The 23,224-nt window shown below is 43.7% G+C and overlaps 1 protein-coding gene across 1 annotated transcript in view; it reads left to right on the top strand.

The window, feature by feature from the left end:
• prkar1b (protein kinase, cAMP-dependent, regulatory, type I, beta) overlaps nucleotides 1–19,011 on the top strand; it is a 61,612-nt gene extending 42,601 nt beyond the window's left edge. Inside the window, exons 7-11 of the mRNA XM_070847160.1 lie at nucleotides 1,221–1,379; nucleotides 7,413–7,473; nucleotides 9,974–10,095; nucleotides 17,181–17,262; nucleotides 17,546–19,011. Coding sequence (XP_070703261.1) covers nucleotides 1,221–1,379; nucleotides 7,413–7,473; nucleotides 9,974–10,095; nucleotides 17,181–17,262; nucleotides 17,546–17,718 — 597 coding nt within the window. The 3' untranslated portion in view covers nucleotides 17,719–19,011. The remainder of the gene's footprint in view (nucleotides 1–1,220; nucleotides 1,380–7,412; nucleotides 7,474–9,973; nucleotides 10,096–17,180; nucleotides 17,263–17,545) is intronic.
• The last annotated feature ends 4,213 nt before the right edge of the window (nucleotides 19,012–23,224 follow it).

Below are 23,224 nucleotides of genomic sequence, written 5' to 3'. Positions count from 1 at the left end.
GGTGAAGTGGAAAGCGAGTCCCATTTTCTTAAATACTGTACAAATTATGATGACTTAAGAAAGGTAATGTTCTATAAAATGGCCCGACTAAAGTCTGAAATATTCTGGTGTACAGACGATTAAATATTGAAATGGCTGAAGTGTTTAAGTTTGCCAACTTCGTCTGAAAAGCCTGGAAAAGACAACAAAAGAGATTGTACAGCTAGTATTTATTTTCATTTATTTTCAGGACATAGTAAATTATTCTGTCAGGGATTTATAATAAAGTGCTGCTCACTGATGATCTGAAGATTTGACCGTGAAGGATACTTTCAATAGTTCATCATTTCCTGGACTTTCTTTGTAGTTTGAAAATGTCTACACAGCACTATGATCCTGGTTTGTTTTAACTCTTGTAATCCCACGCAGGCAGGGCGTAGTAATATGCATTAACACATTATTACCTGTATGCTGATGTAATACTTTCGCAACACTCATATGATTGTTCTCCTAAGCTTGACGTAACCGTAGCCAGCACTCTGCATCTCTTTGAAGCCACCCTGGGTGATAGTGAAGGATGAGTCCCCTGTGGTCTCCTCTGAGCCTTGGATAATGGCTTGCAACAATTCTGGCAATTCATAGCCACCGGAGGGATAAACCCTCCCTCCCTCTCTCCTCCTTTCTCTCTGTGTTATTAAGTCAACAAGATGGAGGATAGTGTGTCGACAGGTGAAACCGTAACGGCCCCAGAGACGGGCTGAATGAGTCTCAATGAGGTTGTATTGTCTGTAGAGCTATAGTGGCTGGCCTAAATAGAGCTGTGCGTGTGTGTGTGTGTGTGTGCATGGAGGTGAACAAGCATGTGAGTACCTATATGCATAGATCTGAGAGCAAACCAACAAAGTCTACCATAGCTCTCTCTCCTCCATCACTCCCAAATCAAAGGGAAGGTCCCAACAAGACAAGACAGGGGGGAATAAAAGGGATGGATGAAGAGATAGGAGGGATAGAGGGCCTTTTAGAGGGTCTCATTTGAGGGCTTAGTGGGGATCAAATGCTTACAGACAATCCTAGTGAGCATATCAAACAGCCCGGAAACTGAGGAGAGGGAGAGGGGAGGGGAGAAGGGTTGGGGAACGTGTCTCAGAACAATGAAATGTTTCACAGCAATGTTTTACATTCCCCAGCGGCATTCAGTTATGACATACACGGCATCCCGTCTACCACTGTTCTGTCTGCAGGTGTATGTGAATGGGGAGTGGGTGACCAGTATCGGAGAAGGAGGCAGTTTCGGAGAGCTCGCCCTGATCTATGGGACTCCCAGAGCCGCCACCGTGAAGGCCAAGACTGATCTCAAACTGTGGGGCATCGACCGAGACAGCTACCGGCGCATCCTCATGGTACGGACTTCAACACAATGACTTACACTCCTTTGATGTACACTTAAAGTTCACAAAGTTCATTACACATACCATATCCCAGGCTCTGTTGCAGCCTGGTTGGATAGCGGTTATATAAAGTTTACATTAAAGGTGCCCTGTGGAGTGTTCTTATTGACACACAAAAGTTGTGCTTACATTCAGTGTGTCACCAAAGCGCATTGAATGTATCAACGAGCTTTAACAATGTATTTCCTTCCTCATAAAACATTTACCAAGCTTTTCTATATTTTAACTCCTGCATTGTTTTCATCCATGTTTACTTGCTAGCCACACTCCTCTTCCCTGTCTTTCGTGGCACATTACAGCATATGTTGCTGTGTTACTGCCACCTTTATATCTGTAGAACTGTGTGAAACTATTACAGGTGTACACGCATCCTTGTGCACATGCACGAGATAAACATAGAAAAATCATAGAAAAAATAGCTCAGTAGCACTATTAGAGGGCAAAAACTCCACAGGGGACCTTTACTCCTGCTATCTGCTATCAGATGTTTGAAAGGTGAAGGATGTTTGTAATGAATTGCCTGTTCTCAGAGAAGATGCTGTGATGCATGTAAGTATTGTAACACCATGCAAAACTAAGGCTGCATTATGTGCACCTCATGCCCTTCATGTTGTAACTCACTCACAGACACATTCAGCAGACTGCAGTGAGCCCCTTCGTCACTGTGTCACATTCATCTCCAGTAGATCTGGTGAATAGAAATACAATCCATGTTATGGCTCTACACCACCAAGTGTTACATTTGAAGACTTAGTAAATCTTAAAATGAAATGGATTATAACATAATTTTTTAGGTATTTCAACATCAGATAAGTTAGCAAAAGTGTTAAATGTCTGCAGAAGGAGTCACTTGATGGATCTTAACTATTCTACTAGTACACTAAAGATTTTAAACTACAAAACTTTGCAATCTTGGAGTATTTTGTACTCCGCGTCACACCCTCCTAGTTTCTTCTTTAGGACAAAAAAATCTGGTTTGGGCCCTTCTTCCATCTCCAAAGTAACCAAGAGGACACATAATGGCATTCTGTCAGCGTCCCATGATTCAGCAGAAAACATGCTACTCTATAAAACCGAAAAACACACACAGACACAAACTATGACACAATACAGAAATACTCTTAGTGTGATGAACGCACAATAAAAACGTAGACGGCTTCATACGTTTATCATTTGTGGTCCTTCACTTGAAATATTTTCTCCCACTAAACCACTTAGACTCCTTAAACACTTCAAACACTTGCTTTCAGTTTTATACTCAAAACATACACACACACACATCCATTCACACACGAAAAACCACCTCCACCACCGGGTTTATCCTCCTGTTCTAATGTCTCTCTAGACATGTTAATAGACGAAGAAAAGGGAAAGAGGAAAAAAGGGAGGGCTGCAGAGGAGAGCGAGGGTCAACCCTAATGCCTCTACACACACTTCCCTCTCCAGGAGCTTATCTAGCAGGAATGTCTAAATGTTTAAACTAGAAACACAAGGTGATCTGCCCTAGCTGTCATACCAATTTATACACACACACACACACACACACACATTTTGTGTGATGTTCGCATTGCTAATTACTGTGTGTGCGTGTCTGAGCGAGTCTCCATGCCCAACTAAATATATCCTGAAATGTTCCCAACATCTTCCTTCAAATAAATTAGATAGCCTCCAATTAACCTTCCAAACACCAGTTAAGTCTTCATCAACAGTGAAAATTCTGCTCTATGTCAAACAGTTTGAACCTGCAGAAATGGAAGAAGGTCTGTGTTTGGACCTTTCAGCTTAGTGTAAAGTTGGCACTGGCCTGCCCAGCACTCATATCACCTCTTGAGCACATAGTTTAACTGAGGGCACAGTGTGCCCTGGTAACCTTTCTTTGAGAGGATTCTCTCGCTCTCTCACTCTCACTCTCTCTCACTCCAGCTCTCATTCCTTCGTTCCTTCCAGCAGCGCAGGAGGGGAGACGGGGTGAAGCAGAATTCAATTATGTGAACCTGTAGTTAATTATTGCTGTCAATGATTTGTAAAGCTGTTTTTATAAAGTGTGGTATTCTGGCAGCGTCTTAGGCCAACACAATGAGCGTCTAAGTATGTGTGTGTGTTTCCCAGTAAAATTATGCTGAGTGCTTGTGTCTGCAGCCAGTTAGTTCGGAGCACAGAAGGTGCGCTGCTGCTACCATCAGTTTCATTGTTTGCACATCTGCTTCTCTCCTGTCCTGCTCCTCTACTGGAAGGTGACATTAATTGTATTTTGTGAATCATCACCTCGAGCAACCGTATCCCTCAAAACTCTCAACTTTTGCTGGCTGCATAACATTTTGTAATTATGAGTGTACTCATCTACACTCAGCTGCATATTCATTTTTGTCAAACCATTATAGCAATTTATCTTGAGCTAAGTCTATTATAATATAAAACTACTAAGTCTCCTTGATTGTTTTAGAATAGAGCTGAATTCATTTGTAGTTTAATCAACCAACAGGGAAATAATCTGCAACAAATTTGGTAATGAATTAATCATTTCAGTTATTTAATTTGCATTTATTTTGTGGTTCCACCATCCAAAATTAGAAGATTCTCTGCTTTTCTATGTTGTATATCAATGTAAATTGATTACCTTAACTAACCACCTGTTAGTTGGGCAAAACAAGACATTTGAAGGCCTGTCAGAGTGGAATCAATCTACAAAATAATGGACAAATTAATTAGTAGTGAAAATCCAGCTCTGTTTTAGACCACCAACGTGCATGTTTGCGTATGCCCTCAAAGACGTCACCTGTACATGATTCCCCCTTCAGCCTGTGCCTTATATCACCACCCTATAGCAAAAATCACTCATACCCGTGCCATCGTCAGCATAATGCTGTTCCAACCACTGAGCATGGTGATGACACAGTTTGTGTAACAATGTCAGTAATCTTGTCACGTCAAATCAGAGCCAGGGCGGCCCCTCAAAGCCAACTCACCCCCCACCCCCTCTTCTCTTCTGTATCCAGGAGTGCATTTAGTAAACAATGTAATAACATTCCCTGTGATAAATACACTCTATCCATTGTGTAGCCGCCAGTCATACAATACCCACCTTGTTGTGTCATCTTGGTATTTAAACACACACACAGCTACAGACAAAGTTGTTAACAAACTGACAGACCACTGTCAACAAACAGAACACAAGACGACAGGACAAGGAGAAATGATATCAAGAAATGAAGAGAGATCTGGGGTGGGAGGCAGGGGGGTGTATGTGTTTCACATTGGACAGAGATGAAGGAGATGGGGATGGGGTGTAAGGTACGGTTGGTTTAGTCTGGCTTCTCTCCACACCTCAACTCTTTGATGATTCTACCTCAAAGACACCGAGCAGACAGAGAGGCTGGCTCATCTTTAACCGCGGGAGGAGCGAACACATCAGGACCAACAGGAGTAGGGGAGTTTTGTACATTAAACACATGCTCAGGCCCTCCCAAGAAGACAAGAAGGAGAAGATGAAGGACAGATGCAGATAAAAAAGAATCCCAAAGAGAAAATATAAAATACAAAATAAATGAAAATTTTGAATCAGAAATTTCAAAAAGTGTGATTTTCATTCCATCCGCTCCAGTAAACTTCTATGCTGCTGACATTACTTTGGCCCACCCAGCCCTTCTTACACCAGTAGCATAAATCTGGCCTGCTGTGTAATGTAATGTTATGTATGCACAGTAAGCTTTTAAGCTCAGCAAGCCTGTCTGAGGAGCTCTATGGGGAGGCTATGAAACCAGGGGACCAACTCAACATCTCTGTGGAAAGTTGAGTGCATGTGTGTGTGTGTGTGTGTTTGTGGTACTTGGTACATAGTGAGGACAAAAAAAGAGAGGACATTTTGGCTCGTCCTCATCACTTTAAAGCACTGTTTTAAGGTTAAAACTTGATTTTAAAGTTAAGGTTAGAATTAGGTTCAGGTTAGGGTTAAGGTAAGGGTCGGGGTTGGCTTTTAGCTGTGATGAATAAGGGGCTTTGGTCTGCCTTATGATAGTAAAGGTCCCCACAAGTATAGAAGTACAAGGACTTGCATGTGTGTGTTTGTGGGTTTGTGTGAGATTGTGTCAGTGGTAGAGTATACATGTGTGAGTGTTTGTATTTGCTTGCCTAATGAGCATGAAGTTTCGTCTCTGCAGAGACAGCAGCGAAACATAAGTGGGAGAACTAAAAACAGACTTCATGCTCCACACACACTGACACCACACACACACACACACACACACACACACACACACACACACACACACACACACACACACTCGAATCATTTATCCAGCAGGGAGGCGATGCAGGCTAGAATTCCTTTAATCAAGTTGTTTACGATTTTGAGTTTGACGTTGGCTCACTTGGGAACATTTTCTCCCCTTTTAAGACAAAATGTGAAATTATATGAAATTAGAGGCAGCAGCGGGACTCAGGCACTTATGCACTAAAGACACCCCAAGCCTCAATATATCATTTCCATATGCAGAGGCAGACACAGGGTGGACAAGATTGTCTCTCCTCACTCTCTGTTTCTCTTTATGCTCCCGCTTTCTCTGAGTGGTTCTCTGCAGCGAAGGAGGGAGAGGAGGAGAAATGCAGTTAGGGAAGGGGTCCTCTGGGTCTAGACTTGTCAGGAAGCACCTGATGTTCATGGCAGAGGCAGAGAGGGGAAAGTCCCCTGCCTGGTGGGTGGGGTGGGCCACACACACAGACACACACATGCAATGAACACATTACCACACAAGTCATACACACCTCCATAAGCGTGACCTCATGAACTATGCACAGTGTCTGACTACACAATTAATCATCCTGTAGTGCAGATTCAATTTTTTGGTTTACATATTTCATAATTTTGAAATTTCTCAGTAGTTTATATTTCTTAACATCTAGGGCCACAACGTTTCTTAGCGTGGTGACAAAGCTGTGGTTTACGAGGTTTAGTGTGACGACATCAGTACGTTACTTAAAATTTTAGAGATTTTTAACTAGAAGCTCACAAAAACTCCGACAAGCTCTTCTCTAGGTGACCACATGCTGCCTCTCCTCATTAGAAACAACTGAAAGAAGATGCAAGCGCTAAATAATGCTATATTGACACAAACGTCGATGCTATTTAAAAGCATGTACAAACAACATAGATAGGCTGTAAACAAAGCTGTGTGCTTTAAAACTAAAGTTCAAGACGGCACGCAGCTTGTAAATGAACATAGACGAGTAATAAAACAGTCTCAAGTAACCAATTATTATTATTCAAATGATATTCAAAACAATTTGCCTATTTTAAAGGGCAACACAAATAGGGGACATATATTCATTACGTTATAAAACCCTGCTATAGGTATCACTTGACAGCAGGAATGTTGGAATGAAGGTAACGTCACAGCCCTAGTTTCAGCCCTGAAGGCCAGTTGTGACATTAAAAGTGTTTCATGAGACCAGTGAATGAGCAGCCTGCACCTTGTGGGCAAAAATATGAGTTCCAGTAAAATGAAAACCTTTGAGTTTAATTGAAGAAGAAAGAAGCAGACAAACCAGGTGATGTGAAACATAATGAGAGGAAAAGTGCAGTAAGTAATCTGAATATGAGTGTGAGAACAACGTGTCAGTCACAAAAAGGGATCATTGTCTGTCATTTAATGGTGCTCTCAATTTAAAATCTCTGACAACAAACAAGTACAGTTTTTTCAGGACTCTGTCTTAGTAGTGGCTCTCTAAACTAGTAATTAGTTGAATTTGCTTAGATTAGTACCTCTGTATGAGCAAGACCTTTAGTTCTCTCCTCCTTTTACTGCTTTTTTTTCTTATTGGTAGAAGTGAGAAGAGAGAAAATATGTATTACAGCACCAAACTGCAATAAATCAAGACGTCATGACCAAAACATTTAGCAGAATAATTATAATTCTTATGATAAATGTGGAGAGCTACCGTGCAATTGTGTGTCTAAAGGTGAATGTTTCTCCTCTTTTTGTCTCACAGGGCAGCACGCTGAGGAAGAGGAAGATGTACGAGGAGTTCCTAAGCAAGGTGTCCATCCTTGGTACGTCTCAAAACGCATCACATGATGAAGATGTTCAGTGACTCTCCTTTTGTGTTTCGCTGTTTATTTCTTCATTCATGAGGGTAATGTAGAGTGTTTGTATCGCGCATTAATTGTAAACAGCAGGTCTGAGAGTCCAGAGTGCAGGCAGTTAAATCTGCATCATATACGGTAGATAAGCCCACATAAACACAGAGGCATGTTGTCACACAAGGCCTATAGCTGAGTAAGGTCTGTGTATAGTCCTAATCTTCTCGCACTGTTCATGCTAAAGCCAGTCACACTCTGCAAAGTTGCTGCGCGGACAATTAAAGAATAGGGAGTTAAGCTAAGCCTCTCTTTTCCTACTGGAATTTGGCTAACACCAGCCTACACAGGCTATTGAGTTTGGAGGAATGGCCAATGAGATTCATTCAGACTTTCAAAACGAGTTGCAATTGGAACTGACATCTCATCCCCTTCCACTTGATCATGTGTGTGTGGTGTATAGAGTGAGGCCATGCCCCCTGTACAGAGTTATTAGCTGGCTGAGTAAACACATACACTCAATTCAGGTCTTAGGAGAACGTCTCTGCGAGATCCACTCTCCTTTCATTCACCTCCTTTCTTCTGCATCTCCCTTTCTGACAGCCTTGTTGAGGCCTGTATTCAAACGCCCGCCTCCCTCTTCGAAGTGCCTTTCCTCTCTTCATTCCTCTTTCTGCCGCTCTGCTTCCCCACTCTACCTCTTTGAATTGGAGGAGGGGTTGGAGGCGGGAGTGTTTTTGTTTGTCTTTGATTTTTGAGATAGCCACGAAATTGGGTACAAGCCCTTGATGTGGAGGAGTGAAGGGGGGAAAAACAACATGTTCTTTGTCACACACAGAGGCTTCAACATCCCAATGGCCAGTTCCCTGTGTGTTCACTATGTATGTGTGTAGCAAGGTGATCCAAGTGGGTGCAGGTTCTGCGAAGCGTGAAATGTAGGTTCTTTAGTCAGCACATTTGTGTATCACGTTACACACCGAGCTGTTAAGGATCACTACTATAGGACCTGCTGCCTTTAGCTTGCAGCCAGACAGAGGACATCCATCTGGGACTGGCAGACACCACGGCCCCATCGAGGGGGACACCGGACACCTCCAACCGACCAGACTTCACCTTAGTTAATCCTAAATACATACACATTTACACACACGTAGACATAGACACACACTGGGATCAGTTACTGAGCACATCAGGAGACAATAGTCTCAGACAAAGAGATTCTGCTGCGGTTGTGCACCTCTAACTCATGTCCTAGTCAAATCAAAACACTGAATCACCCTTTTATCTAGACAAAGCTAAAGATGAGGAGTGTTTTCACTGCAGATAAGTCACATTCCACATGTAGATGTATTGACTGGTAAGATCAGGCAACAATAAACTGGTGAACCGTGAAAGAAAGATGAGCACATTTGGTGGATCATCTGCATGGAGGTATTTAGGTATTAGTGTGTCCTTTTTCTATAAATATCAATAGTTCTCAGTTTCTTAAAACTGCTTTGGTTGGAACATTTTTCCCAGTGAGGATGTGTGACCGTCTGTGTTTTTGGTTTCTGTGTGAATACCAACAGCCTCTAGAAATATCCCGGGCTAACCACGTCACTGTACATGTGGTTGGGCAGTCGGAAAGACAGCTGCCGCCACCGGCTCCCAGGATCAGCCAAAAACTGGAAAAGATAGATCCTATCACAGGTTTTGTCAGTGTTGTTCACAAATGGTCAATTATCTCCATGAACACACATGGGAAATGAAGCTAGCCTTTGAGATGAATATGTATGCCAAGGTTTTATTGTCGTTCATCAGTGAATCTAAATTAGTTTTGAAATTATATCAAATTCCATCTAAATTAATTTGATCTTAACTTTATTATTACAAACCCGTACAATTATAAGTCCTGTCCCTGGAGTGTTTACAATAGCAGAAGGGAAATAATAATACAGCAGCATTAGATCCTCCGAACTCTTCACATTTATCTCAGCCACTGAACAAACATCAGTTTGCACCACAATTTATATTAATTTGGTTCATTTATTCTGTAAGTACATCCTGTACATGACAAGCACAAAGCAGCTCTCTTATTTAGACCAATTTACCCTGAGCGAGCGTCTCTCAGAGGAATCCCTGATGGTCTTTGGGATAAAACTTTAGATCTGTCTTTTATTGTCTCGTCGGATCAAGTCGGGTCGAATCAGTAGAGCTGAGGTCTTATAGATTTAGCAGTTAGTTTAAAGGTGTGTTAGCTCCATCGGGCTCCATGAGAGGAGGGAGGAGGCAGGGGGGTGGAGGTCTGAGATGTAATGGTCCCTGATGAATGACTGGATTAGCTCGAGGTAGGAATTATAGTTCCCACCAGTTTACTGGACTGCAAGAGTCATCCTCACAGACAATGGAACACACACAAACACAGAGAGCACATTTATGTATCTATGCTGCATTCATCAGTGGAAGTAACACATTGCTGTGTTTTCATTCACAGAGTCTTTGGATAAGTGGGAACGTCTGACTGTGGCAGATGCTCTGGAGCCCGTTCAGTTTGAGGATGGAGAGAAGATAGTGGTGCAAGGAGAGCCTGGTGATGACTTCTTTATTATTACAGAGGTAAGGTCTGGGATCGACCTGTGTGTGTGTGTGTGTGTGTGTGTGAGAGAGAGAGAGTCTGTGTGCTGTGCTACTGTTTTAATAAATCTTGTAGGAAAAGTAGCAGTAGCTATTTTACTGTCACATTTCCTGTAAGCTGTACGTTCTGACACACGGGGCCCAAGACTGTGTATGTGTCTTCAGGCGGGCACCCGCGTTGACGTACATGTCATCATGCAGAGACGTTGGTGGGCTCTTTGCAAAGATCGGAACTGATCCCAGTTTATTGCCACCAGCAGACAGACTACCCGGTGGTGTTTCCCAGCCCCGGCCCACAACCACGACTCCTACGAGAGGAACAGCCCCCCTTACACTGCCGGCATTGTGGAGCTGGGGCCCCTGGCGCAGGTTCATGAAGGGCCCCCTGCCTGTCATCCTAACACACTTTTGATTAACTCCATACTTACACAGCTTTCACCAGGGTCAAGTCAAGAGGGCCCTGTCTAGATGGGGTGGGGGTGCAATCTGCTCTGGCTTTGTCCTTGCCTCATACTTACTCGATAGTCTCTCTGTCAGTTGCTCTGTCTTATCTAATTCTACGTCCAGTGGTTCCAGTGAGCAGTGCATGGGAGTGGTTAGGTGCGCTTAAGCCAGAGGAGGATTTTATCAAAGGTGCCGAGTGATGTATCGCTCTTTATCCCTCTTTTGGCTCGCACGGGTTCTCTCTCTCTCTCTCTCTCTCTCTCTCTCTCTCTCTCTCCACCTGTGCCCCTTCATCCTCCTTTCATCCATGCTCTCACTCATTGAGTTATGTCACTCTTCGAGATATCTACTACACGTAATCCAGCACATTACGTTTGAAATACAATAATTATTGTAATGTTAAGGTTCTGACCTTCAGCTTTAAATATTCAATGGTGGTCACATCCAGAATAGATGTGTTGGCAGGATGTCAGTGATTGCAACTAATTTAAATATGAATATATGTATAAAAATGACTAACCTTCACACATTGTTCTAATGTGATCACTATTAAGACTCCTTCAAATCAAAGTGTGACAGTAAAACTTGCTGAGTACCCTCATTTGTGGCCACAAGTGATGTTTTTATGGGAAAATAATGAATGCTAAAATATAATGTACCAGTAGCACAACCAGGGATGAGTCACAAATCAAGCAAAATGACTCAGTAAGTTATACAGAAACATCTAAACATCTAACAGCATCCACAATAAGCTACTGGTCGTATCAGACCAAGTACGGCTGGAGCAGCAAAAGCAGTGAGTGCACTGATTTGAGCAAAGGTGCATTTTTTTGAAAGAAGAATGTTTTATTTCTTCTTAACATAACATAGTTTCGCTTAAAGCTCAAAATTACTGCTTTAACCTCTGATCATTGTCTCACATCAAGTACAAAGTCAAGCAAAAAACAAAAAATTTATTCCAGTCCAAATATTTATAGTCTGCACTATATATCTTCTGTTCACCTCACATGGTCTGGCCAGTGTTGGTCAAATTCAGAGCCTCCAACTGAAGCCCTCTGAAGCTGCAGAAATCCTTTAAAAGCCAGTTTGAATATGCAGAAAATGAGCCCAGTTGAGGCTTAGGACACAAATATAGCAGCTACTGTAGCAGTGCATGACTCATCAATGTGAGATTTGTACATCCCAGAGAGGAGAAGTATGCGGAGGAATCGGGGGGGATTATAGGATGGAGAGACAGAGCAGGAAGAGAGGGGAAGGAAGGAAGGCAGAGATGGAGCCTTAGTGGGGAGGCAGGTCGTTCCAATTTGACATCCAGGCCTTTGTGAGTGTGTCACACCAGACACCGCGAGTCTTGTCATTTTTTAATATTCATCGCAGAGGAAGAGGGGCGGCTTTCCAACTTTGTCATTCTTTACCTAACAAGCAGCACCTTTTTTACCTCACTGCTGCTTCCTCTTTAATTCCATCACTGTTAGTGTCTCTGTCTTTAATCCCTTTCCCCTCTCTTCTGTCCATCTTTCATTTCCCTCTAAGCTCTCTTTTTCTGTCCCTCCCTTCTTCTCTCTCTCTCTCTCTCTTCCTCTTTCTCCCCGTCTCTCGTGCAGCAGGGCCTGACTTTCCCAGAGCAGGGTGGACTGTGGTGGAATGTGTGTTGCTGACTTTCACACGGGGTCAGGAGACCCAGCCTCCCGGGAGGGAGACGGGAGAGAGAGAGCGATCGAAAGAGAGGGAAGGATGATGAGTCAAAGAGGGCAGGGAAGGACATAAAGAGAGGGAGGGGTTGATGCGAAAAGTAAGGCAGGAGATTGGGATTTTGTGTAAAATTGCCCTTTAGTAAGATCAGTTTCACCACAACTTCCCTCCCTCGCTGTCCTCTCCTCTTCCTCATGTGCACACCTTTATTTCTTTTGATTAAGCCAGGTTAAGAAGTCAGCGCTTTGATCAGTCAAAACTCTCCCATTTCTCTCACCCTCACCCCCGCCCGCCTCCTCCCTCTATCTCTTCTCACTCTTTGTTGTTTCTGCGGTTTTGGAGCATCAGCCAAAGACAAACCCCACAATCACTAATTACATGCTGCTGATGGGGAGGATTAACGAAAGGGAGGCATAGAGACATCACTTTCTTTGAGGAATGGGGCCCTAATGAAAAGTGACATGTTTACATTTTTTCTCGCACTGTACAAACAAGCCTTTACAGAACTCTGTGAAGACTCGGCCTCACCTTCCCTCGCATACCCTCCTTCCTCTCCTTCCTCCATTTACTCCCTTCTGCAGGACTCATGCGCCTGTTCACCCAACATGCACACTCTTCCTCCCTCAGGCTCATACACTCAAGCTGAGCGCCCAGTCATCTGTGGCCTCACCACTGCCACCTAAACTAGTGCATATTAAAGGAGGGAGAAGAAGGAGGGAGGGAATTTGTTGAACATCAGAGACAGACGCCAGTGACGCCAGATCTGAAACATGGTGTTGAGAAGAAACAAGTTTATTGGACATGCTGCTTCTTAGGCACATGCTTTTTTTGTTTTGCAAGTCACAAGTTAATTCCCCCTCAGACGGCTTTCATCTCTTTAATGTGATGCCAATATTACATGTTGATCTCACGTCTGAAAAAGTGCTGCATCATTTTTATGGGAAAGGCCGACAAGGTCGAGGCTCACTTGGTTCGACCTAACATGAAATAAAGAGACGACATAACAACAGAAAATAAAGAGATTGAATATGTGCCACACTTTTTCACAACGGGATTAGAATTACTCATCTTATCTTATTCGTATATTCATCTTATTTTTCATCTTTAAGTCCTGAGTCATTGGTGTTAAAGTCAACCTTGACTTACAAGTCTTCTTTGCCAGTCAGTCCTAGAGTCCAAATCATGTGACTCAAGTTGACATCCGCCTGTTGAAATGAAAATTTCAAGGAAATCAATTTAGGGCCGTTTGCCCTCTCTGCTAATGCGCTCTCTCTCATCTCCTCCCATCATCAACATGAACAACAGGTCAATGTGCTATCTCATATTTGACCTTTGACCCTGCACAAAAGCAATCACACTGAGGGGGTCTAAAGCATCCCTGTGGGTCACACAGAAGGGAAATCCTCTGTGGGGTGTCTGCAATATATCGGCCATTACTGTAATCTACGTGCATACGCTGAAATGCAATTTAGCTAATGGAGCTCAAACCACAGTTATAGAGCGGAGATCAATGCAGCTAATGAATGAAGTCATTTTTGTCTGAGCGTCAACACAGTCACAAGAACAAAGGTAAAGATTAACAGATTTTAATGAGATGAAACCATTTTTTTAGTCATGTTCTCTTTAAAAAGCAGCCCTCAGGCTGCTTTTTAAAGGGTGTAATCTTTGTACGTGTGTGTGTGTGTGTGCGTGTGTGCGTGTGTGTGTGTGCGTGTGTGCGCTGGCATTTGAGTGAGAAGGTGCAGACTCCGCTGGTGCTGGGTGGCCTCGTGAGCAGACTACTCAAGATATCACCTTTCTTCCTCCATCTGTGTCTGCCTCTCTCTCTCTTTTTGTGTCTGTTGTTAATCCGTCTGTTTGTTACATGCATTTTGACATGTCACCTCGTACCGACTTGCGTGTGGTATGTGCGTCTTGGTATGAGTTGGTGTGAATGTGTGTTATCTGACCAGCAGTACCACGTAGCAGTGATGGTTTCTTACTTCTTCCCTTTAAGTTGCCTCACGCTTTACCTTTTCCTCTTCTCACTCCATCACAATTCATTCATTCATACTGTCTGATTTGCTTCCCCCCTCTCTCGTCATTGCCTTTCCTTTCACCCTGCATCTGACAGCGAGGTGAGGAGGATCTTCGATGTTTATAGAAGAAATATCTTTGGAGCAGAGCACTGCCCCTGGGGTGGTACAGTGTGTGATGCTTATCTGGACCACACTGGATGAGACCTGTTCACCAATGAACTACTGTACTTGATGGTGCTGCACTGTCTCACTTTCTTTGTTTGGACATGAATGGAAACGAGAGGAATCAACTGGTTGTAAACACAGGAGCTTCCATGCTCCATCCTCCCTCTCCCCATTCACATCTCCCTCTGTTTTATACCACATAAACCACTTGTTTGGGGCGGTGTGATGAAGTTCAGTAAAAGTGGCGGCTGCAGTGTTTACTCGTGAGATTAAACACAGGACACGGTGCAGACAAAGTGGTGTAATCTTATGGGATTTCCTTTCTTTGGCCACCCTGAAAATTGAATGCAATAACCTTTATTCAACTATATTGGTTAACTGCATGGATTGTGATTTCATCCTTCTGTTTAGAGGAAACTCAAAATCATGTGCGACAAAGTGCCACTAAGGTTCTCTAAGAAGACTAGAACTTGGGGATCTGATGGGGGAATGAAATGTCTTAATTTCCCTCTTCCTCCATGTGATGTAGCCTGTATATGCTGCAGTCTAGAAACCCTCCTCTTATTCATGCTGTGAGCACATTGTGGCTTAAATTTCATACCGTATTCAATGAAAAGCCGCACTGGCCAGCACAGCAGCATTTGAGTCAACCACAAAAACAAACTGTGAAACACCAGCCTGTTCTCCGCTGCTGCTACAGGCTCATAAAGAGTTCTGCAGCATTAGGACCAAGAGCGGCAGACGCAGGAAGTTACCTGCCGCCAGCGTTCAGCCTCGTGCTCCGGGCAGGTCAGATAACTGTCCTGGGTGATCAGTTCAGCTACTGACACCGGCTAATCTTTAATCAGTAGGCCTAATCAGATGAATTTCATGCAGTAGACAAGTCACTGTGATTTTGGCCGTAAACCTCATCATCTGTCGACCTCGTCAAATCAGGCCAAAACCCACTAAAACCACACACAAATACGCACTTTCCAAGTAACACTCGAACACCAGAAACGTACACAAAAATGTCATTATAAAGCTTAAATGTGTGCTTCAAGTTTGCCCACAGAGACTCCCACACAAGTCAGTATGTATTAGGATAGAATTTGCTTGTTAAAAAATAGAAATGTAAAGCAGTAAATGGGGGGAAAAAACTATTCATTATACTATTTTTTTAGACAGTCACAGCAGGAATAATGCAAGAAAGAAGGATCACTTCCAGACGCACAGATGCTCCTAAGTGTCAACATCAAGGATAATGATAGATACACAAACCTTACTGAAGAAGCACTAAACACCCAATCAGCTGTGGTCAGCTACACGCAAGTGGTGAGGGGAGCCCCGCTCCACAGTTAAATCCACCTTGATGCATCGCATGTGCAGCGGTCATGGCATTATGGGAAAAGTTTGGCCAAGCCCTTACTTGCAGGCCATCTCTCACCCCACTGAGTTGAACAGTATTCCCCACTTCTCCACAGTTCATTTTAAGCACACAAAGCCACTAAGTCGCACACATATCCCTTTCACTGAAATACAGTCTCACCTTTGTCCGCCTGCAGTAAAGAGCTGGCAGTATTGGGGTTCTCATTAAAGCTCATTATATTCATATTTAGCATTATTAGCCTGGTCAGCAGAAGGAGCGGAGAGAGCAGAGGGGGATTAGAGACAGTGAGGGAGTGCTGGAACGGTCAAGTCTGTTTTAACACACAGTTCAAGACAAGCTGGGAAGTTCCCCCACTGATTTTTTTTTTTTCAACCTGCTACCAATTATGGCTGAATGTGAATACGTTTAAATTTCGAGACGTCAATGTTAAAAACACACACTCTACCACTGTCCATCACACAAACGGCGATGTGGGCATCAAGTACAACTCCAAACACTCCAATATTCAAAAGTGTGCTCATTCACACACACAAAGTTTGTCAACAGCTGCAAGATACAGTGTTAAAAAATGTTATCATCTGTTGGGCAGAGCAAACGGAAATCCGATTTCCTCTGTTATACTTTTTCGGATGACTCACACGCTCGCACAACAACCAGCGGGTGATGGTAATATGCGTAGCGTGGCCGGTCACAGAGTCCAGCCCGTCTGTCCAGCAGACATCAGCTGTTGATTTTCTCACTATATGTGTGTATGTGCCTTTGCGTGTGAGTTCGTGCTTCAGTCTGCATCCATCTGTGTGTCTGTGACCTTCGCCATCACTGCTGGCTGTGTGGGTTAGTGAGTCTATTGGAGCGCATTAAGTGCGGACATGAAAGCGTGTTTGTGTCTTTGGGTCATTTAGGGACACTTTATTGGAGCTGGAGTCTTGGACAATACGGTTGTTTCCATTTTGTGGGTGAATGCTGATAAAGGGGATTATGTGATGGAGACACTGAGGAACCAGTTCAGTCTCTAATGGGCTTAGATGTTTGTATTTATTACACTCTGGAGGAAATAAAGCAGAACCAATCAGAATTTGTATCCCGTACCCCGTTGGAACATGTGAGTATGCGTCGTTTTGTGTTTCGGCTCACAGAACAGGTGTCCGTCCCACAGAAAAGTGGCCTAAATCCTGTGCACCTGCGTCCTTATGAAGCAAAGGAATTTCTCCTCGGCTTAATCCTCCCGATGGTTTTCAGCCCCTCGCTGAATAACTCTCTTTTCCTCTCGCTTTTTCTTCCTCCTCCTTTTTGTCTCCCCCTCTCATCACGTTCTTTCGACTCATCTCTGTTTTTCCTTTCTCTCCTCCAACTTTCCTTCTTTTCTTTTCTGGCTCCAGGGAATAGCCTCTGTTCTGCAGCGCAGGTCTGACAATGAGGAGTATGTGGAGGTCGGGCGCCTGGGACCCTCTGACTACTTTGGTGAGTGGCTCTGGGCCCATGAAGCCTTTTCCCCTCCCAGTTTGGCACCACACACTAAAACCTACTGGTGAAAACAGTAACCGTTTATGCTACATGTTATTAAGCATTACAAATATGAAATATTAACATTTGAGAAGCGAGAAGCAGCAATTTTCTTTCCTGAAAAAATTGCTGACGTTTAAATTTCACAAAGATTCTCAAAACAATGCAGAATGGGAGCACATTTAATGACACCCCTCCTGTCTTGCTCCTCCTCCTCCTCCTCCTCCTCCTCCTCTTCCAGGTGAAATCGCCCTGTTGTTGAACCGTCCCAGGGCAGCCACTGTCGTCGCCCGCGGCCCGCTGAAGTGCGTGAAGCTGGACAGACCCCGCTTCGAGCGTGTGCTGGGGCCGTGCTCAGAGATCCTGAAGAGGAACATCCAGAGATACAACAGCTTCATCTCCCTCACCGTGTGACACGTCGGCCCACCTGGGCCCCACCAGCAGGGGTAGCATCAGCATCAGAGTTTTGGTCTGTGGGCGGGATGAGGTGAGGATGCAGGGTACAGGACAAGGGTTTTACATCCACAACGACAGGGCGCTCATTTCCTGCCTGTTTTTTTCCATTTTGCGCATTTCTTTCTTTTCTTTGACCTTGTGCACTTTGACTTGACCTGTGCTGTCACGTAGCTTTATGTCAAAAACAACATGCAGGAGCGTAAAAATGAGAGCGAGGACAGAGATCTTTCACCTGTAAATGAGTCATATATACAGTGGGTGTACTGTATGGTATGATGCATGCTAGTAGACTGACAAAGAACGGCGTTTGCACTTTCATGAGTATATGAAGGGTACGGTTGAATTCAGGAACTAAGAAAGTCATGTTTACGTACAGCAGGAGGAAGTGAGTACACGTTTCTTTGCTCGCTGCCTGTGGTTTGCCTTTTTATCACTTCTGGGTATGCGTGGTGCCATTTCTGGGTCAAATCAGACACGCACTACACAGACCTGTGTTAGATGTAGAGGTTTGAAGAAAAGTAAATTATTGGCTGTTTCATCCATATTTAGTGCTTCTTGAGTGTGCTTATACTGCTGTTTGGGGGTTTGTTAGAAGCAGTGATACGTTGATTATGTTACATGTTCTGACTTTATGTGGCGTATGCCGGACAAATTATTGAACAAATTGCTTTTTTTTTTTTTCTTTCAAAGAAATCCTCTCTGTACCAATTTTCCTTGAAGTGGTTCAGTCTGATCTGTGAGCTGTGGTATCCCAAAGGCACAGTAGTGTTATCAGTCCAGTCCACATACACACAAACAGAGTCTGAAACACACAACCATACTGTATATGCTTACACTGTCTCAGGACTATGTGAATCTTCAACACACACACACACACAGACACACACCGTCTTACCTGATGCTTTTTTTAAGCTGATTTTGTTCTGTCGAATTGCGTGACAAAAGCTTTTGCATCACTTTAGAGTTCGTAACATCGGGTCAATACAGACGTTTGATTCAGCTGTTTTTAAGACATGACTTGTATGTTATAAATATATAAAAGAAAGAGTTAGAAAATATACTTGTGTTGTTTTCCTTTGATCTACTGTAATCTGTCAAAGTTGCACAACTGACCCAGCGACTGATGTTGAATAAAATGGAACCTTAAGAAAAGAATCTTTCTGTATTCTCTCTCTCTCTCTCTCTCTCTCTCTGTATCTCTTTCTTTCAACTATCAAACCATCTTGAGCAAATAAAGATAAGCTTCTGAAATCCTCTCGATTTGACTCTTTATTCTCTCTTGATCAGCCTCTCCTTGTGTGTGAGAATGTGACTCTTTTTCACTGTTTTTTCCTCTTCCTTGATCCCAACTTCTGGCATCCTCTCCTGCTCTCCTGACTGGACCTCTCTCTCTCTTTCCGTTTTTTTTTCTCATCTCTACCCCCTCGCCCCACCTCCCCAGAATGTTATATCTATTTTAATCTTCCTTTTCTGTTTCTGCACTGTCCTCAGCCTTCACTCAAACGTATTCACATTTCTTCCCACAGGTACCTCCTCTCCAACCCAACCTCTGGCTACTCTCTCCGCTCCTCTCTGCTCTCCATCCTTCTCACATTAAGCCAAGTGTCAGTCATCCGTCAGTCTGAGCTGTCAGAAAGCCTCAGAGCTCCTCCCAGCCAGTTTACACCACATAAGGACTAAAGCCTCTACAGCTCTGACACATTCCTCTTCATCTTAATGCCCACTAAATCAACTAAGGAATGTGCCCCCAACTTGCCGACATTGAGTTTAGTACCCCCCCTCCCCACGCACACGCACACGCACACACACACACACACAGCTTCATCACTTTGTCAATACACACTAACACACGTGAACTCACACACACAAGTTTGGAGTTTTAAGCTCAGCGAAACAAGTTTGGCTTTTCTCCATTTAAGGTGGTTTGATTTCCAGCAAGAAAACCTGTGCCTGTGGCAGTTCACCATGAATAAGATATCAGAAGTTCAGTTTCCATACACTCTACCAAGCGCTCACACTTCCACGACTATTCCTTTTCCTCTTGGACATGCTTACTGGTACATCGTCAGTCATCACTTGGTTGCAGACCACACCGAGAATTATGCAATTTTGGTTTAACTCCCATTTTTTCTCCTCAGTCATTTGGTGTCAAACTACTAGGATGAACTTTCAAGCTTCACTTTTAGTCCTGCAAAGATGTTCTAAAAGTGCGTTGGATGCAATTACAACAGCTACTCTGCTCCATATCGACAGATCCATCTCCATGGCAACTGAGCGTTGTCAGTGGAGGGAGTCTATGTGGATGAATGCAGAAGAAGAAAGAAAAAGTTAGTAAATGGACCTTAAGAGGGGATTGTTTTGTCAAACAGCCACCATGTTCGTCTCTCCCAAAAAAAGCCATTTTGATAACGCTGGTAACAGCAGAATGAAAACTCAACCTGAGCTGACTGTGTGTGTGTGTGTGTGTCCAGGGCACCTGATTAGGTAGGGCCATTACTGGGCCATCCTGGGTGGGCCAGTTGAGGACAAACGTTGGCACTGTCACATGAGCCGTAAGATGAAGCCCTGATGGCACCGTGCCAGCGTTACAATAAGAGAGCACGACCAATCACACACACTTTCACACACTCTTTTTCCAACTTTTAACTTCGATCACCCGTTTCTGTGTTTGGGTCCTTTATGCTTTCACAGTCCCGTAATCCATCATACAGCTCACGTGGTCCCACTGTGTCTGTAGCACTGAGACCAAGAACAGTTCACCAGCTAAGCTAACATCATTTCAGGTAACTGCACTTCGAAAGCAACATGATGATACAGTTACAACAGCAGCCAATTAAAAATGGCTGGAAGTTGATTACAGACATTTAAAGCTTCTCAGCTTTATTCACTTTTGCATGAAGCGCTGCACAAATGGTACCTGGACAGCATCCAGTGTCATTTTATTCTCACTGTACATACTGTAAGTGCGTCTTATATCACTTATAGAGGGAAGCAGGCTGGAGGCTGCATTCAAAAAAACCTTTTAGATCAGTACATTTTCTTAAATGCAGTGATATAGATTTCTTAAATGCCTCAAAGCGACATATTGTGATACTGTCTAACAGAATTTGGTTACATTTTATGAGTCTTTGAACTCTTTTCACAGTCGGCTTGTTGCTCAATAAACGATTTCATACCCTGACATTTGCTTTTGACCAGTTGTAGTGAGTTTTCGCTCTGTGCCTCTTTTCATTCTCATTCAGTGAAAAACAGGAGTGGTCCATGAGAGGTGGAAAGCAGCAGTAGACCTGACTCCAGAGGAGGAATGACCCCAACTGCACCGTTATACCCTCTACTCCCACCATCCTGTTTTTTTTTGGGTTTTTTTTATGCTGCATCTTGGCTCTACTACAACTCCCAGCTACTCCCACAGTGGCGTGTGTTTGGTACGAGACTCCTGTGCGTTTTTTGTGTCCAAACAAACAAGAGGGCAGACTCGTGTGAATAAGCTGGTGGGGAGGAGTAGGAGGAGGACGCAAAGGATGCAGAGGGTAAAGATGGAGGTGGAGAAGGCGATGAACATGCAGGAAGAGGAATGTGGTTTTTAACTGCATTCCTGAGTGGTGTGAAGCCCACTGAGATACATTTTAAAGAATTAATCCCAGCATGGGAACATCTTGCTTCCTCATTTACAGAATGGCTTCTTAAGTGCATCCTTCCAAATTCCAAGTTTTATATAACAGTTGCCAAAAATTTACAAGATAAGATGGCCGGGAGGGATTTGGTATGTCTGTGCCTGCATGCATGTCTATTTGTTGCATCCCATAACCAGACGCAGCCACCCGTGCTCTCATGAGAGGATGTTTTATTTGGTGCTGCATATTTAAATCTGGCACAGTGAGAGTAGCCTGTGGGCGTGCGACCCTCACCCCAGCTCTCTCTTTCTCCCTGATTCTCTCTCTTTTGTTTCCTATCCTCCTCTCCGGCTCTGGGTTCCCATAGCCGCCATCTCTGCTCTCCTCTATCCCATTGTCTGGGGAGATCCAAGCTAATTAAAATGCCTGCCAACACTAGGCTACAACCACCAGTGAGTCTCTCTGTCTTCTCCCTCCTCCATGATCCCCACACCCCGGTGGAAAAAAATCAACCCCCACCTGCCTCCGCTAATGACCGGAGCCTTTGATACGTAGCTCTTTTCTTGACTAGATATACTGGATGTGGCGACCAGACTGTTCCAGCCTCGAAGCCCCCGGTCCAGGGACACCTCATCTCTGGCTGGTCCCCACTTCTGCCGCCCGGATTCTCAGCTCTAATCGTGACCTTCCTGTGTCAAAGGTCACCGCCCAGGCCTGGTCACAGGTGATTGAGCAACAGCAAGGCTGATGGGATTGAAAGGTTAGGGATGAGAGGGGGTGTCGGGCCGAGGTCAGGGGGAGAAAGAGAGTCAAAAATTGGGTCAGGAGATGATCACAAGGTCTGGCTCAGTTAAAACACATACTGACTGAATCACTCTGTGGTCAGTTATGGTTGTAAAAGAGCAAAACAAAAAGTTCTTAAAAATAGTACCATTTTAGCATTGCACTCCTCTAACACTGCTGGACTCACAATGAACAGTTAGAAAAAGAATCAAAATCTCTGCACCAGAGATATAGTCTTATTTTTTCCACACATTCTTCTTCTTTTGTCAAAACCCGGCGCCTGCAGCATGCAACTACTGACAGACTTGGATGTGTTATTCTAACAGAAGCTAATGTAGGAGCTGATGTAGCCCTAAACCAGCTACAGAGGTCCAGTTCGTCCTCCTCTTTCTAACTCCACATCTTCAGATTTTACAAACTCGTGGTCTTCAGCAGTGAGTGACACTGACTCCAGTGACACCACTCCAGGCAATTTATCAGATTGTGTTCAGCTCCATCTGGAGCCACAAATAACACCTGTTTACAAATTTGGATGTGTTCAAATCTACACAGTTCCCCTTTAACAAAGCAACCAAGTTTCTACTAATAGTAACGTTGTCATGAGCCAACACTAAGTAATTTAAATGATTTACTTTGAAATTATGTCCCCTTCCTGCCGCTGTCTATAAAGGGACACTTCCTTTAATGTTTGTCAGAGAAAAGATAGGAGAAAGAAAGAGAGAAATCAAGAAATGAACAAGGGGATGAGATACCATCTGTTTGTTTTTCAGCTTTTCTTTCCCAAGCTTGTTATCGTCCCTCATTTCCTGCTGGACGACAAGTAAATAATTCACATGTATACATTCACCAACACTGAGACTCTGTCTCGCCTTAATTTTGGCCTCTGTTTCAAAGCTATTCCCGGCCAGCGGAGCCTCGGTGACTCGCCTCCAAACGACGTGTAGAACAAACAAACAAAAGACTGAAATGTTCTCCCAATATTCTGCAGGCTACGGGGAAAAAAATGAGTCAGTAGCATTTTTCTGAGTGAAATATTCCATCACGCACATGACTCTGCAATCTCCTGC

This window comes from Pempheris klunzingeri, chromosome 17 (assembly GCF_042242105.1).
Source record: "Pempheris klunzingeri isolate RE-2024b chromosome 17, fPemKlu1.hap1, whole genome shotgun sequence".
Lineage (NCBI taxonomy): Eukaryota > Metazoa > Chordata > Actinopteri > Acropomatiformes > Pempheridae > Pempheris > Pempheris klunzingeri.
The sequence above is the reverse complement of the archived record's forward strand: the minus strand, read 5'-3'. Positions and strand labels throughout refer to the sequence as shown.